The 16827-nt window shown below is 32.4% G+C and overlaps 3 protein-coding genes, 2 long non-coding RNA genes and 1 pseudogene across 8 annotated transcripts; 3 read left to right on the forward strand and 3 right to left on the reverse strand.

Moving 5' to 3' along the window:
* The first annotated feature begins 27 nt into the window (after window positions 1–27).
* On the forward strand, window positions 28–2003 carry LOC104723339 (ubiquitin carboxyl-terminal hydrolase 3). 2 transcript variants are annotated; one of them, XM_010441689.3, is made up of 9 exons: window positions 28–278; window positions 409–540; window positions 640–684; window positions 798–903; window positions 1001–1059; window positions 1151–1225; window positions 1317–1365; window positions 1472–1548; window positions 1744–2003. In XM_010441689.3, the coding sequence occupies exons 1-9, from the start codon at window positions 204–206 to the stop codon at window positions 1828–1830; spliced, it is 705 nt and encodes a 234-aa protein (XP_010439991.1). In that variant the 5' UTR covers window positions 28–203; the 3' UTR covers window positions 1831–2003. The 2 variants fall into 2 exon arrangements, with proteins under 2 accessions (XP_010439991.1, XP_087330717.1); XM_087474591.1 differs by having other exon boundaries at window positions 37–278; window positions 373–540.
* A 126-nt stretch (window positions 2004–2129) lies between these two features.
* Window positions 2130–4076, forward strand: LOC104723340 (ubiquitin carboxyl-terminal hydrolase 3). The gene is made up of 9 exons (XM_010441690.3): window positions 2130–2456; window positions 2577–2708; window positions 2816–2860; window positions 2955–3060; window positions 3157–3215; window positions 3306–3380; window positions 3492–3540; window positions 3652–3728; window positions 3847–4076. The coding sequence occupies exons 1-9, from the start codon at window positions 2382–2384 to the stop codon at window positions 3931–3933; spliced, it is 705 nt and encodes a 234-aa protein (XP_010439992.1). The 5' UTR covers window positions 2130–2381; the 3' UTR covers window positions 3934–4076.
* A 2236-nt stretch (window positions 4077–6312) lies between these two features.
* Window positions 6313–6633, forward strand: LOC104723341 (protein neprosin-like). Its single transcript, XM_087472389.1, has one exon. The coding sequence runs from the start codon at window positions 6313–6315 to the stop codon at window positions 6631–6633; it is 321 nt and encodes a 106-aa protein (XP_087328515.1).
* Window positions 6634–11384: 4751 nt separating this feature from the next.
* On the reverse strand, window positions 11385–12389 carry LOC104723342 (uncharacterized). 2 transcript variants are annotated; one of them, XR_757324.2, is made up of 3 exons: window positions 12210–12348; window positions 12070–12128; window positions 11385–11724 (listed from the first exon to the last, which is right to left on the reverse strand). It is a non-coding gene; the product is annotated as an uncharacterized LOC104723342 (long non-coding RNA). The 2 variants fall into 2 exon arrangements; XR_757325.2 differs by having other exon boundaries at window positions 11415–11724; window positions 12049–12128; window positions 12210–12389.
* Window positions 12390–13298: 909 nt separating this feature from the next.
* LOC147933925 (uncharacterized) lies at window positions 13299–13632 on the reverse strand. Its single transcript, XR_015572106.1, has 2 exons — window positions 13542–13632; window positions 13299–13459 (listed from the first exon to the last, which is right to left on the reverse strand). It is a non-coding gene; the product is annotated as an uncharacterized LOC147933925 (long non-coding RNA).
* Window positions 13633–13964: 332 nt separating this feature from the next.
* Window positions 13965–15073, reverse strand: LOC104723343 (ethylene-responsive transcription factor 1A pseudogene; annotated as a pseudogene). Its single transcript, XR_015572105.1, has one exon. The product of XR_015572105.1 is annotated as an ethylene-responsive transcription factor 1A pseudogene (transcript).
* Between the last annotated feature and the right edge of the window lie 1754 nt (window positions 15074–16827).

The raw sequence follows: 16827 nt of genomic DNA on the forward strand, positions 1-16827 counted from the left end.
ATAAAGTAACAAAACATTGAGGTCGAAATTTTTATTTGGGCCAATATCGTTTAAGTACCGCTTATTAAATGGGCTTTAGTGGGCATCGTTCTCGGATGTTGAGGGCTTCGTATCTTGGTGGCGAAGAATTGCCCTGAGAGATTGATTTCTTCTGCAAAATTCGATCGAGAGGGAAACAGTAAAGTGACGAGAGACATCCGTAAATGGCGAACGTAGACGAAGGCTATTCAGCTAAGAAATGGCTTCCACTTGAAGCTAATCCAGATGTTATAAGTCAGGTGTTGCTTTACTCTCCAATTTTCCCTTTTGAATCCTCAAAAGCATTTGTCGATTCTCGTCTCCGATCACCGGAAAAAAATGGTTTCTTGGTAGGGTTTTTTCCGTGATTGTTCGTATTGGTTTGTACAGTATCTTTGGGGACTTGGTCTTGCTCCAGATGAAGCAGAGTGCAATGATGTATTTGGGTTAGACGACGAACATCTTGAGATGGTTCCAAAGCCTGTTCTTGCTGTTCTCTTTCTTTACCCCATCACCAAAAAGGTATCTTCTTTGCAACAATCCATTATCTATGATTCTGAATTCTGATCATTTCTTCATTGAAAAAAATAAAACCCATTTTTTTTTTTTTTTGCTATGTAGTGTGAAGAAGAAAGAATCCAGCAAGACAAAGAAATCAGGGAAAAGGTGAGTTTTTTTTTAATCTGATTAACATCTAATTTGGTTTCAAAAAAGGAACCCTTTGTCTCTGTAGTGAAGTTTCGTTAATGGTTTGTTGTGTGGATGAATGATATTGATAGGTGCATAGTGACAAAGTCTACTTTATGAAACAAACCGTGGATAATGCTTGTGGAACCATTGGTCTTCTTCATGCTATTGGGAATATTACCTCCGAAATCAAACTCGGTGAGTTAGTTATATTCAGGCTTTCTTTGTGCTTCTTCTTTAATCTAAGGATATGAGTTCTTTATGGTTTATTACTTTCTCCTTCCTTTTTTTTTAGCTGAGGGATCGTTCTTGGATAGATTCTTCAAATCCACTGCCAATATGACTCCTATAGAGGTGTTTCTCTGTCTTGTCTTTCTCCTCTATATGTGATCTTTCTTAGTGTGTTGGCTTCTCGTGTCTAATGTGTCTGTGGGAACTCTGATAGCGTGCACGGTATCTTGAGAATGACAGTCAAATAGAAGATGCTCATTCTGTAGCTGTTACAGCTGGTGATACACCGGTAACTTCTCCAACTCCCATTGATGCTAATGTATCTGTGACTTTGTCATTTGGATCTTACATTGGTTGTTTTTTACTTTCCCCATCTTCAGGCTCCGGATGATGTGGACACGCATTTCATCTGTTTAGCTTGTGTAGATGGTAACAAATTTTTATATCAATACCAAAATGAAAATAATGAATTCAAACTCACTTCCAAGTTGACACTAAATTGTGACACTCTCTGTTTTGTTACCATATAATGCAGGTGAGCTCTATGAACTTGATGGAGATAGGGCAGGTCCAGTTTCACATGGAGCTTCCTCTCCAGCTACGTTGTTGCAGGTACTGTGAACCCTTCACTCTTTAAGCTTAAGAGTTATCTAAGTACTATAAAACCCTTCACTCTTTAAGCTTAGAGTTATCAAAATGGGGAAAGAATCCAGGAAATGCAATGGTTGTGTATTATTAGACAATACCTGTATATACTTGAATAGCTTTTGATGTAATATATATCTTGGGTGATATTTATACTTGCAGGACGCTGCAAAAGTGATAAAGAAGATAATCGAGAAGAATCCGGGTTCTCTCAACTTCAATGTGATAGCCATCTCTAAGAAAGCCTGAGAGACTCTTCTCAAGAAGCAAATCTCCCTTAGTCTTGTTTCCGAGTTGATGATTAACTCCGATTCTCTCTTTTGTACATTCTGAATCTTCAGTTCTTGTTTCAGAATAATGTGGTTGACAATCATTGCCATATTTGTAGATTAATGGAAACAGTAGAACACACATTCGAATCATACTGTCTTTTTTAGATTCATATATTGTATTTCCATGGATAACGCAGACTACACAGTTGCCGATTACTCACGCAATAAGGCCTATAATATCACCTGTCATGCTTTTCTCTTTGTGATCATAATTTCACCACCGGATTGTTTTTGCACAAGTGCTCGAAACAAATTAGATCAAATGAGTCTCGAGTACCACCACAACTCGTGTCTTTAGGATTGCAAATATCAAAATGGGCCAGGCCTGTTAATAGCACTATATGGGCTTGATTCTCGAATGTTCAAGGGATTAGTACTGTTGTACAGTTGTAGTGTTGTTTTCTAATAGAAAGATTGATTTCTCTTCTGCAAAAAACTTCGATCGAAAGAGACGAGAAAGAGACGAAGATGGCGACCGCAGTCGAGGGTTCTTCAACTAAGAGATGGCTTCCACTTGAAGCTAACCCAGATGTTATGAATCAGGTATTGCTCCACTCTCCAATTTCTAGTTCCTCCGATCACCGCGGAATTTCGAAAATTCAGGGAAGAATCTTAGGTTATTGTTAGTGATTCCTTAATCGTATCGTATCGGGGTCTGTACAGTTTCTATGGGGGCTTGGTCTAGTCCCAGATGAAGCAGAGTGCAATGATGTGTTTGGCTTAGACGATGAACTTCTTGAGATGGTTCCAAAGCCTGTTCTTGCTGTTCTCTTCCTCTACCCCATCACCAAAAAGGTCTCTCTCTCACTCTCTATTATGTAATCAATTTTTGAAATCCATCTTTGATTCTGTATAATTTTTGATTGAATTTTTGAAACCTCGTTGTGATCTTTGCTCTGTAGAGTGAAGAGGAGAGAATCGAGCAAGACAAGGAGATCAAGGAAAAGGTTAGTTTGTTCTTACATGAGAAGGAACCTTTGTTTTCTGTTAATCTACTTCTCTCATTCTGTGGTTCTTTTGTTGGATGAATGAATTGATTAGCCGCATAGTGATAAAGTCTACTTCATGAAACAAACTGTGGGTAATGCTTGTGGAACCATTGGTCTTCTTCATGCTATTGGGAACATTACCTCTGAAATCAAAATCTGTGAGTTGTGTTCAAACTTTATTATATGTGCTTTTCTTCTTCTTTAATCTGAGGATATGAATCCATAACTTTCTCCTTGCTTTTTTTTTCTTTTAGCTGAGGGATCGTTCCTGGATAAATTCTTCAAATCCACTGCCAACATGACTCCTATGGAGGTGCTTTCTTATCTTCTTCTCTCTATCTTACTAACAATTCTGAGTGTTTTGTTTGCTTCGTGTCTAATCTGTTTCTGGAAACTTTGATAGCGTGCAAGGTATCTTGAGAATGACAGTCAAATAGAAGATGCTCATTCTGTTGCTGTTACAGCTGGTGATACACCTGTAAGTTCTAACCTCCCGCTGATGCTAATGTATGTATGTATGTATGTATATGTGAGTCTGTAACTCGTTCGTTTAGATTTTACATTGGTTTTTACTTTTCTCCATCTTCAGGCTTCAGACGGCGTAGATACGCATTTCATCTGTTTAGCTTGTGTAGAAGGTAACAGATTCTCAGATCAACAACCAAATTGAGAATAGTGAAATCAAAAACTCACTTCTTAATTGGCACTAATTTATGGAACTCTTCCGTTCATTTTACCGTACAATGCAGGTGAACTCTATGAACTTGATGGAAGAAAGGCAGGACCAATTTCACACGGTGCTTCCTCTCCAGCTACCCTATTGAAGGTACTATAAAACTCTTAAATCTTTGGAACGTACAATGGTAATTCTTATAAACAAACTGGTAACACTTGCACATGTTTGATGTTTATATCTTGGCCCTTGGATGATAAAACACTCGCAGGACGCCGCAAAAGTAATAAAGAGTATGATTGAGAAGAATCCGGGTTCACTTAACTTCAATGTGATAGCCATCTCGAAGAGAACCTGAGGCTTTTTTAAAAGAAGCAAAGGTCTTCTTAGTCTTGTTTTTCAAGTTTGTGACGTATTGACCCAGACAGTTTTTTTATATCTTCGGTTTCTGTTTTTCTACATTCTGAACAATTTACAGTTGATGATCATAGTTTAGACCAATGTTTTTAAACCTGGACCAGACCGACCAGTCGGACTGGTCCAACTGGGGCCCGGTAGACATTCTGGTCCGGGTTATCTTTAAAAACTGGACAATTAAAAGCCCGCAAAATTTTTGGAAAAACCCGTGAACTGGTGGTTGAACCGGCGGATCGGACCAACAGGTCATTATCAAATTAAAATATTTTATTTTTATCACACTTCAAACTCAAACCAAATTAAAATTAAATGTTGTTATTTATAGAAATTTATTTAATTATTTTATCTAATCATTTAAAAGATTAATTTTAGTTTAGTATTTTATTATGTATGTTTTGTTCATATATTTATAGAAAAGTAGATGTTATATTTATAAATGTAAACAAACTAATAAACTAATTGATATGTGGTCCAACCGGTCCGACCGGTTGACCTAGTGACCTGAAAGATTTTCGGTTCACTTTTCGGTCCGGGTGTAAAAGTATTGGTTTTAGACTTTAGATCAATATAATTATTATATTCATGCGTTTACCATTTACAAAAATTTGTATTATGTTTGATGAAAAGAGGAAAAAAATCTTAAATTAAAAGGGTAATTGCTGATGAAAAAAGAAATAACTCAGAATAATATATATTATCTTGAAATATTTCCTCATAAAGCTGAAAGCAGTTTATATTCGAACATTTATTTATTTTTATTCTTTTGGTCAATGTCTTAACATTTATTTGTTTCCATGATTCATGGATTTACATTGCTGTATTAGAGAAAGAAATTTAAACTACTTAATTCTTTGAGTAGACCTCAATCTTATAGACACCTCCCAACATATTTGGTACCATATATAATAACATTGGAGATCTTACAATTTGGAATGGATTAAGACCAAAATAGATAGACTTAAAAAAAGTGATCAACATGTATCTCCAATACTCAACAATCTTGGCTCTATTCCTCTTGTATCTTGCGGCAACAACTCATGTACGTAACTCTAAATCATTAGTAGCAAAAACAATCGAATTTCTATTATCATCTCGATTCATAATCAATCTGATTAAAATCTCGAGTTCATTGTTTGTTTTTGTCACGTATATAGGCAAAGGATGATCAGTTTTTTGAGTGTGTCGATATCTACAAACAACCCTCATTACAACATCCTTTACTGAAACATCACAAACTCCAGGTAATTCTTTTTCTTTTTTTTTTTTTTTGTTGATTTTTTTCATCTATTTTGGTGAATTCGTAGTTAAGTTGTTATTATTTTTATTTTTTTGGTAGATTACAATGAATTCAACAAGGAGAAGTACTATATGTCCGAGAGGGATGGTCCCAATCCAGAAACTTCGAAACAACGTCAACAATTTCAATGCTCAATCTAGTGTAGTAAATGTATTACCGAATATCAAAAACTGTTACTTAATAATTGGTGGTTGTGTTTTTTTCTTTTCTTTTTCTAATAGACTAATAGTAATATGCAAATTTGGTCGGGATGTTTTTAGTGGGCGACACTTGACACAAAAGCTGGAAGTAAAAAAATACCATGGAGCGAGCGCAGTCATAAGCATACATAAACCAACGTTCCGTGGCAAAGCAATAAGAAGTCAGATTTGGATTGAGAGTAGAGCTCCTCAAGGACTCAACTGCATTATGGTTGGTTGGGCGGTATGTTGTCAGTTTTTTAAAAGTTTATTTAGCTTACATGATTCAGTTTTATACTATTTATTTTACATTTTTAAAACGTGAATATGTACAACCTATTTTGGCTATGCCTCTCATTTTATTTTATTTTCTTTTATTTTCATTTGTTTTTTAGATTGAGCCAGAGTTTTATGGTGATAACAATACTCGTTTCACGACTTATTGGACGGTAATTGAGACTGTGAAAATAATTATGTCAAAATATTAAAGAATATTGTATATATATATATATATATGTTTCCAATGAAACTAAATATAGATAGTCTGCTCTTGTTTGTTTTGAATATAGAACGATGGATTTCAGAGAACGGGGTGTGCAAATACAGTATGCAAAGGATATATACAACACTCTTCAGAATTGTATCCAGGCAAAATTTTTGACCACGTCTCTATTTATTGTGGACACCAAGTAGCTGCAAATCTATCTGTTATTCGGGTAAGTCATTTCATACAAATATACCTATCAAAACAAATAAATATTTTTATTAGAATATAAATAAGTTTTCATAACGTTTATATAAAAAAAAAATATGTCAGGATGGACCTACGGGGAATTGGTTGCTAATGAATAATGGTGCTCTAGTTGGATATTGGCCTAAGGAACTCTTCTCACATCTAGGACAGGGAGCTGATACAATCCGTTACGGCGCGGGTACCGTTGGTGGTGCTCCGATGGGCAACGGGAAGTTTCCAGATAAAGGGAATGATTTAAGTAAGTCATCGTATTTTAAAGACATAAAATATGTTGATGCCAATTTGAAGAGCAATACCATCAGTGAGTTGGAGATGGTTGTTAATACGCCAAAACCCAACTGTTATAAGTTGAATTATTTGAAAGATAAACAAACCATTACTTATGGTGGTCCTGGTGGTTCTTGCCCCTAATTATAATTAAATCTCTTTTTATTTATAAATAAAAATATATATATATATAACAATTCTGAATATGTGATTGTAATAATTTCTCATCCCTTGTGAAAAATTATCTTTAACAATTAATAAATTGGTTTCCTTGGGTTTTATTTAGATGATTTTGTATGTATCTCATATTGTTTTGAGGCATACAAATAGAAGAAATGAACTATGTGAATACTATTGTAACGCTACGTACAACTTGGTTTTAGATAACTCTTACAGAAACATAGTTCCATTTCTTATCCCCCAAGTTCATGGCCAAACCCGTAGTCTTCATAGAAGTCAATGGGTAGAATTTTGAAAAATAAAATGATTAAATAATTTCTAATCTTTTCTTTTCCTCCACAATCTTTAGACAAATAAAAAAACTATTTTATTTTATTTTATGATCAATTAATCAAAAACTATAATCTAAAGATGATAAAACATTGCTTTCCAAGCAACATCATCGTTACCATCACTACTCACTATCAAATATTAATTGAAATGCCAAGTATGTACTTTTAAAACCAAAATATAAATAAGATAATTTTGAAATTTATTTTTTTATTTGGAGATCAACCACTGGTTCATTTATTTTAATCACTTAAAGATACAACAGAGTAACAAGAGAAACTAGGGGATTTATTAGGAACCTTAAACGGTAACTTTTAATTCTCTTTAATATATATTGTCAAGACATATTAGATATTTAATGGAAAATAATTAAGCTTAAGTTGTTACTACTGTACAGTGTACAGGCATATTTTATATGTCCCAAAAGTTTGAACCTAGATAAGAATGTATATGTTGAATTAATCCAACAAATATCTAATGATACACAAATCTAATAAAACTAATAATAAAAGATATGGTAACATGCTGAATAATTACGAGAGAACTGCGGTGTAGTTTCAGACTTTCAGTAATAACAAAAATATAGAAATACATATAATTTTTTTGTTATTATTGAAATATTTTCATACAATGACCATTTGAAATAATTTTTCAATATAATTCAATATTTCTAAATCTTTCCAAGAAAATAAAAACACGGATAAGATAGCTTGCAAATATCTTAGAAGAAAATGGCCTCAAGAGTCAAGATTGTATTTTCTCACCTTGTGTCCCTCCTAATAATATCCCCGTTTGAATATATTCACGAAATCTAGGGAACTAGCTTACAATGTCGCCAAGATTCTTCAGGTATATCTATAGACTTCTTACTTATTTTCCCCTGTTCATACTTTATATAAATAAAACATACAGTTAAAGATCTCTCCATTAGAATATATAACTCTTAGACTATTCAAACTCATCGTTGAAAAGGAGAAGCTTGAGTTTACGTCCAAAACTCTTCTAATATTAAAATAAAAATATTTTAAGTCAATGTTCTAGTTGAGTTTTTTTTTTTTTTTTTTTTTTTTTTGTTAACCTTGAGCAGCAACTCCCACAAGGCCACAACCACAAGATGAAAGAACAGCAGCAGAAGATTCTATTTCCTTTGAAGCACAATGTACTAATGCAAGACCGATAGATGATCCTAGTTAGTAAGTACAGTATTTAACTATTTATGGAATATTATCTAATTACTACAATGGAAATTTCAAAAAAAAAAAAAAACAGAAAATCTCTTAGCAAAACTAATACTGAGATTGCTTTTCTCCAGGGACTTCTGCTACTAATTGTATATTGATTTGGTTACATTTTTTTTATTAAATAGAATAAAATTATTGTGGCTGTTAGCTTTCTATCAGATTCTCATGATTGGTCGTATGTATTTATCAGTTTGTATTTGATTTTTGATTTAGTATTTAATTAGTTCTGTACTGACTGTGTCTTTTTCTCCAATAATTGGGTTTGATACTTTTTATATACACATGATACAACTATAACAAATCTAAGGTTTACATCAACAATACACCACATAAATTTTAAATTAGTAGAAAACATAATATTTTACAATACTACTCCCTCCGTTTTTTATTAGTTGTCGTTTAAGTTTGTTTCACATAAATTAAGAAAATCACTAAGTTTTTTGTTTTTTTTTTCAAATATATTTTCTAATATTTTTATTGGTCAAGACATTAAAAATAGTTGGATAAAATTAGAATATTTACCAAACATTTGCATTGGAAATCTAAAACGACAATTATAATGACACAAAATTTTAACTCTAGAACGACAATTAATAAAAAACGGAGGGAGTAGTATTTATTGACGAACGAACTAATTAAAACTGTGGTGACGTTTTTTACTTAAGCATTATTAAAGATAACTAGATTTTAACCCGCGGTATACTGCAGACATATAATTTCTATTATAATTTATATTTTATGTTGTATATATTTGTTAAATATTGAATGTTTTATAAATAGAGGAATAACTAAATTTTCTAGTTGTTGTGCGGCTAAATATTTAGATTATTTTTTAACCAGCAATACACTTCATGACCATTTGTTTGTTATATTTAGTTTGTTTTGTTTAGTGTTTGAGATTCTATTTTGATTTTAATTATTATAACAAAAAATAAGGGATCTAAATACATAATCAGTAATTTTTCACTGTGATTAAGTCACATTTTTTCTAATGATTTAATTATTTTATACAATCTTAGTTAAATCAACTTGATTTTATGTCAAATATTCTAATATTAGTAGTGTTGATAAATAATTAAATGAGGATTTAACCCGTGTTAACACAAATTTTATAATATTTTATTAATTTCAACATGTTCTCTTTATAACTCATCTACTATTTAACCACATTATATAGTACTTTCGAATTTTTTAATTTTACATATTTGTAATAATTAAAATTTTTATTAATTTTATATATGTTAATTATAATATTTAAATAATTGTCAATCGAAGTTTTTCTTACGTTAAGAATCAAAGCTCACAGATTTTGGAAAACAAAATGGGAATCAAATTGTTTTTTTCTTTGTTTACGAAGGATTCAGATATAGAATATCTTCAAAACACAACATAATGTATAGTTAAATATATGATAGTTTCTATTTCCATATTTATTACTGTTATTTTTTAATTGAAATGAAATGTAAAATATTTAGGAAACAAAATCTGGAGTAATGTTAATTTTGGAAATTTTTTAGGGGTTAATGTTGTAAATAACTTTTTAAATAAACAAAACTAAAAGGGCATAACACAAAATGTACTTCAAAAATTTTAATATAGATAAATTTATAAATTATAGAATTAATAATCCGAACTCATATATTATTTGAATATTTAGTTTGATTTGAGGTAATGAATTGAGTTGATTGGCTTTTCAGCCACACTCCGACCCTTCCATTGACCAGGAGCATTTTCTGTTCCGTCTCACCAATATTTTAAATTCCGGAAGGACCCAACGGTAAGACCATGAACCAATTATTTCAGGGTATTCCCCATATAGAACAAATTTTGTTTTTCTAATTGGAAATGGGACGGGATGGAAACAAAATTTTCCGATGTCCCATTTGAGACAACAGTAATACAATTCATAATAGATTTTATATTATATGATATAAAAAAAAAATATTTCTCCCTCTGTTTGAATATATATAAAAAAATAAGCCTTTGTTATGTTTCATTTTATAAGATTTTTTTCAAGTTTATATACACTTTTTAAATTAATTTTCTAATTTTTGATTATTTAAATTTTTCAATATTTTTCTATTGGTTGAATTTTGTTAATTTGATAAAATATTTAATGTTTTTCAATCTTTGTGATTTTAGCCAAAAATTCTTATATAAGAGGACAAAAAGTAGAAAGTTATTTGACTTTTTGTGTTTATTAATTTATAGTGCGAGGTTATGTTTGTAAATATATTTGTTAGGTACTATAATAACAAATCACTATTCGAACTCATAATGGTATGCTCTTGATGGACACCTCGTTCTCTATGCTCATTTTCGGTTGTATGTAGAATCACGGCGAACGACGATAATTGCATATCACTGAAGATCATTTGTAAATTTGCCTCCTTTAATCTCCACAATAATAAATCGTATTATCTGGGCCTCGAACCCCAGATCTCCCGGCGTAAAAGCATTAATGAACCCTAGGCTAACCACTGGTTTATTAATAAATCTGGGGTTTGTTTTAGGTTTGGTTTATAAATTATTGAAATTAAATAATTTTATTATAATAATTTCTCCAGTATTTCGAAGCTCAGACCGATTTGGCAGTTAGACTGAGATCAATAGTGAACTGGGTTAGTGGTAGTTTAGATTTACATTAAACTATTGAGTTATCAAATCGAATATATAAACTGCCAAAAACTAAATCAAATGACCTAAACGAACCCGTTGATTTTAATAATTAAATCTCTTAAAACTTTTAAATATATTTCAGGAATGATCATATTTTTCTTAACTAAACATAATTTTTTTACAACCATAAAAGTTTAAACTTATACAGCTAAACTCTACCAAACAAAGTAACTATTTTTATAATGTTTTTAACTTTTTATAGTTATAAAGTATAATAGTATAGAGAATTTTTTAATAAATCCTTCGATATGTAACCTTGATGCAAATATTGGGAGGTAGTGAGACCATAGTACAAAAGCACCAGGTGACTTTTTGCCTTTTTGGTTTCTTAAGTTTCAAAAATTGCATATTATTATTATTATTTTAATTTTTTAAAAAAAAATTAACTTAGGAGGATAATCCATCAATTGGCTCATTTAATCATCCAAGTATTCTATCTTAGTTTTGGTTAAAACATATAAAACGTAGCGCAAAATAACATAGAACTTTCACTCCTTAACCGAAAGTTACTTAACATAAAAATGATACCTAAATTAAAATAACACCAACGCAATAGAGAAAATAAAGAAAACTAATACAAAACAAAAGAAATTGTCAAGAGCAACATAAAAAACAACAGAAACAGCAAATTTATGCGTATATTTTATCCTTTTTTCTATCTTTCGTGATTCTCATTTATAATATCCTTCTCACTTGTGATTCTCATTTATAATATCCTTCTCACTTGTATTCTCATCTTACATTGCTGTAGTCCAATGCTTCTTGCTTACGTGCTGGCTCAACATTATCGTTTTAGGTCTTGCATCTGTAGTTAAAAAGGTTAGATTTAGCATATCACTTGTGAATTAATCTGATTATTTCTCACTTAATTATAAGAAACACGACACTAAAACTATTATAAGAAGAAGATTTTGTATACTACTTTAACAAAAACAAAGAAGATTTTGTATATTTGGACATAGCTCATCAAATGAACGATCTAGGAGTAGCGATGCAGACCAAGTTTATCAACATGGCTGTGAGACAACACAACTTAAAAAAAATAAATCAATTAGAAGAATAGTAATACCACATGTATAGTTTATAGTTTCTTCCAAAAAAAACTTCGTTTATTCTTTAAAATGCTTACACAGTTTTTAATTCCTCAAACCTTTGAAATGGATGGTTAATAATGACTTGAGAACAGTTGAAGGCAGTGCAAAATGATATCTGCATCAATTTCCACAAATTAGTATTCATAATCATAGATGACTCTTATTAAGCCATTGAGAAATTTAGAATGTTATTTACCTCCCACGCTCATATTGGCAAATTTGATCAAACGGACAACCATTTCATCGCCTTTGTTTTCACATGTATTGTAGATTTCGCTTGGATATGCATCGTCGTTCAAAAGGCTTTAGTAATCGCAGAGTCCAATTGTTTTCTACTCTTTCTTTTGTTGGAAGATGAGTTTATTAGAGGCAATGTGAGTTTTCGTTTCTTTCCTCAATAATTATTTATAAAGATTTTAGTCGGCTACTGTTTTAGGTTTGATAAAAAAGAAGAATATCCTTTGAATTTAAAGAATATCTTCACAATCTCCGAATTTAATGGGCATAATTGTAGTTTCAAATAGTTTTGGATATTTATATTATTGATGTATGTATAATTATAGAGAATTCATTAGTTACGTTAAATATTGATTTTTGTATTGGAATATGCTCCTATAAATCCGATTAGAATACATACAGAATGTTAGTTTTGATTGTGACTTTGGAATAAACTCCTATTAACCCGATTATAATCAATATGGTAGCTACGTAATTATAGGAGATTGTAAGCATTAACATCCCATCCCGTAACAATTTTTTTAAAATAAAAAATGCATTTAATTTTATGAAAACGTTTTTTGGCTAAAAGTAAAACAATTTGGCTAGATATAATAATTAATTATAATACTTTTATACTATCTAATTTTATTTTAAACAATTATAATTTAAATTAGTTAATTCAAAATAAGGAAAACAACCGTTTATAAAAAGTAGGATTATAAAACTTTATGGAAATATATTAACTACGATTATTTTTATAGTAAATGATATATAGAATTTAGGAAAATAATCAATAAGTTTGTTAATATATTTAATTTATATGAAATATTATCTTTACTGTTTTGACTTAGTTGTTTTAGAAAGTACTAAATATATGGGATAAAGATGTTTTTTTTTAATTATGTAAGTAAGTTGGTCTGTTTGGCAACACGGATATATGACATGTTTTTTGTTTTTTTTTATTCTTAAGTGTACTTCCCATTTAATAGTATAGATACTACATTTTTTTCCTTGCATTTTTGTTAAACCGCTAATTTGTTGTGTTTCACTTTTGTGTACATGCATGTATCTTGTCCACAAAATATCTTATTGTACCAATTTAACACCCACTTGTAATAAGAATATTGAATTTTCTCACAAATGTTATCATTTATAAAATTTAAGCCTTTGGTTTCTTTAAAGCTCTCGTTTTCTGGTCTTTAGGTTCCCAAGCTCCTTGTTAAGGCACTGCAACAAAAAATTTGCAAAGAGAAAAACGATTAGTATCAAAAACCCAAGATAACAAGTTTTGCACAAGTCCAAAACTTACCGTAAACAGATGTCTCAATCTCCTGAGGAAGTTCCTTGAACTCAATGTCTTTCACCTGTGAAACATTCTCATTTAAATATCCAAACGAATTTAACATTTGTTGAGAAATCATACTCCAAACTTGATCAAACTCACCTCTAAGTCTGATGGAGAAGTCATAAATGTGACCCGAACCACTTTTGGGGCAAATCTATCGGCTTTCAGCAACTCAGCAAAGGCTTCAATAACCATGTCATAGTTAATAAATATCTTACCAATTGAGAATATTGAATTTTCTCACAAATGTTATCATTTACAAAATTTAACATCCACTTGTAATAAGAATGATGATTTGTTTTCTAAATGTTGTTTATAGTTTCCTTTAAAAAAGGAAAAATGATTGATCCACAGGCACTCCTAAATGAAATGATTGGAGGTTAAAAATATAATAATAATAAACGAATTTCTTATTAACGTTTTATCTTTTAGAAGAATCATAATAATCCAACAAAAGAAAAATCAAAAACTATAAAACCAATAAGCTATCGCCACGTGTTACTTCAACGACCTCGCACTTCACCGTCAATCCCTTATCCGTTCCATCACCGGCGGCCGCCGTTCTCCTCTTCTTCGGAGCTCCGGCATAAGATGAAGAAGAAGAAGCTCTCTTGGACTTGATCCGAACCGGGTCAGGTTCTCCTGAATTAACTCTCAACGGAAAATTCAACAAAGCGCGGGAGCCACGCATCCTAAAGGCAGCTCTGTCGTAAGCCAAAGCCGCGTCTTCCGCCGTCTCAAACGTCCCTAACCAAACCCTAGCTCCGTTCTTCGCCGGATCCCTAATCTCCGCCGCAAATTTCCCCCACGGCCTTTGTCTCACTCCTCTATAATGCTTTCCCTTCGCCACCGCCGCAGCAGCAACCGGAAGAGCCGGACTCGTCTCTTTCTTCGCGGGAACAGAATCCACAGCCGCGAAACTCTCCGTAGTCTCGATCTTAACCGCCGGAAACGAGCTGCGATCATCGTCGGAAGAAGAAGAAGACGGTTCCCAACCGCCGTGAAAAGCGTCGTTGAGGATGCCGTAAACCAACATATCCTCAGAATCGTTTTCCTTCAGCGGCAAGTCTCCCCAGCTCTCGGTGAAGCAAGGATACAACTTCCCGAAGCTAGGGTTCCGTCCGTACACCGGTTTAACGCTGTTACATGTTGTAGTACAAGATTGCTCCCCTGAACTCGTCATCGACTCACTGAGTCGCGCCTCTGTTTCACCAAGTAAGTGTCGCCGTATCGACTCGAGAAAAGCGTAGTCCGATTGAGAGTCCGCCGTCATCGACATAATAATAATAAGATAGAGATATAGTTATTAAGCTTAAAGAAAAATTCTTGAAAATGTTTTTTTTTTTATCTTTGGGTTCTTTTGTTCTTGTTGAGATTTCGAAGTGTCCGGTGTGAATGAGAATAAAAAGAGGTTTGGTTATATTTATATAGAGAGATTAAATGAAAAAAAAAGAAAAGGTTCATGAACCTGGAAAATTTTGAATATTGACAAGACTAGTTATATTATTATTTCAGGCGTATAGTGGATATTAAAAAAGTTGAAAATATGAAAGTAATGGAATTTTCATAAGAGCTATGAAGTTTCGTGAATTAAACACGTGCGTTTTATCCATAAAAGACACACATGAATTGAAGTAGCCGTCAAGAATGATGTCACGCAATCTACGGAAGCAATTTTGTGATTGGTCTCGTGCCTCTCAACTTGTCTTTCTTTGGATATTTTTTGTGTCTTTAAATGAGTTTATTATAGCGGTTGGTCTTCTTTTGTTTCTTCCCAACTTGAACCGCCGGTTTACGGATAACAAATCTGTATATGCCAAAAGTTTTGTTTATAAAACTAAGTTTTTACAATCCATACTAAATTCTAGTGAAGTTTTGTTTAAATAGTCTTGTTGTATAGATGGCAAGTATATAATAGACAAAAAAAAAACTAATTAATTCATCTTATTCTTTTGGAGTTGGAGCAGGGAGAAGAATAAGAACAAATACGTTCTAAATGTTTTGTAAGAATTAGGAATTTAGGGATTTGGTTCACTGATCACTTTAAAGCAAAGACTATTGATCACACTCCTTATGGTTCGCTTGAAACAAAGAATGCAGCTTATTCATCATCATTCACGTGGGGTTTTACGGTTATGCAAGAGGATTGAGTCAATATATCACGTGAAGCCACCAATCTTTGAAGTACGAATTGAACTAGTAGCTTACTAATTAAAGAGGTTCTGACAACAACTCCAGTGAGAATAGTATGTTGTTTGAACTTTGAACCTTTTGTTAAGAAAATATGTAATTATGTTTTGAGTGTATAGACTAGACAAAAATTCGAATTTTATTATAAGCTGTATCGAAAAGAAAAAAATCGTCAATATATACCCTCACTAGACAAAAGAAAAGAAGATATATTTATTTCATGTCGATCTTTAAAAGCTGAAAGTGAACGAGTGGGTCTCTCGCTTTTGTCAACTTGCAATAAAGAGGAGACTCCTTCGAGGAAGGATGGTATATGATGTTTTTGTCTATGTTACTCAATTGCACGGATTCTATTGGTTTGAAATCACATCAAGCTCCATATTCTTATCGTTGTTGGAAAATCTAACTGGAGATTTCTTTTTTTTTTTGTGCAAAGGTCTCATTTCATTCATTCATTCGAATACGAGCTTACAAATCTGAGTTTTTGCCAGTACAAGACCAAATTCAAGGGGGTTACAACCATAAGCATAAAACGATAAAAAAGATAGATAATTCGACATCATTTCCAAGAGATATCGGAGACAAGGGCGGTGAAACACCGAATCACAAACGATTCCAAGAGAAGTCGAAGCCACATTCACGAACAAAGCGGGAATATGGAGAATTGTCCTTATCAATAATAGATATTGGGACGTTAAAAAAGGTTCCATGGCCAAGAGGCTTAATGGAAAGATCTGCTCATTAGCAATGAGGAGGGTTGGTTCAGATTTAAGGTTGGGTAAGGTTCGCTTGGAGATGTTACGGTAACCACCATTCCTTAGAGATGAGATCATAATGCCGTACCTCTTCAAACTTTGGGCTGTGGAAATGATCTTCCGGACTTTAATGATTTGCTTTTGACAGGGCTCGGGAAGCAAGGGAGATAGTAGGAGAAGGTTGAGGAAGGTGCGGTAATCTCCTCGCCATTGGTAGGAGATCATAATGCTGTTCTTCCTCAAGCTTTGGGATCCCGGACAGATAATGCAACAAGACACTTGAAAGGGCTCAGGGATCAGATGAA

The sequence above is a fragment of the Camelina sativa genome, chromosome 11 (assembly GCF_030686135.1).
Source record: "Camelina sativa cultivar CO46 ecotype springtype chromosome 11, ASM3068613v1".
NCBI classification, from domain to species: Eukaryota; Viridiplantae; Streptophyta; class Magnoliopsida; order Brassicales; family Brassicaceae; genus Camelina; species Camelina sativa.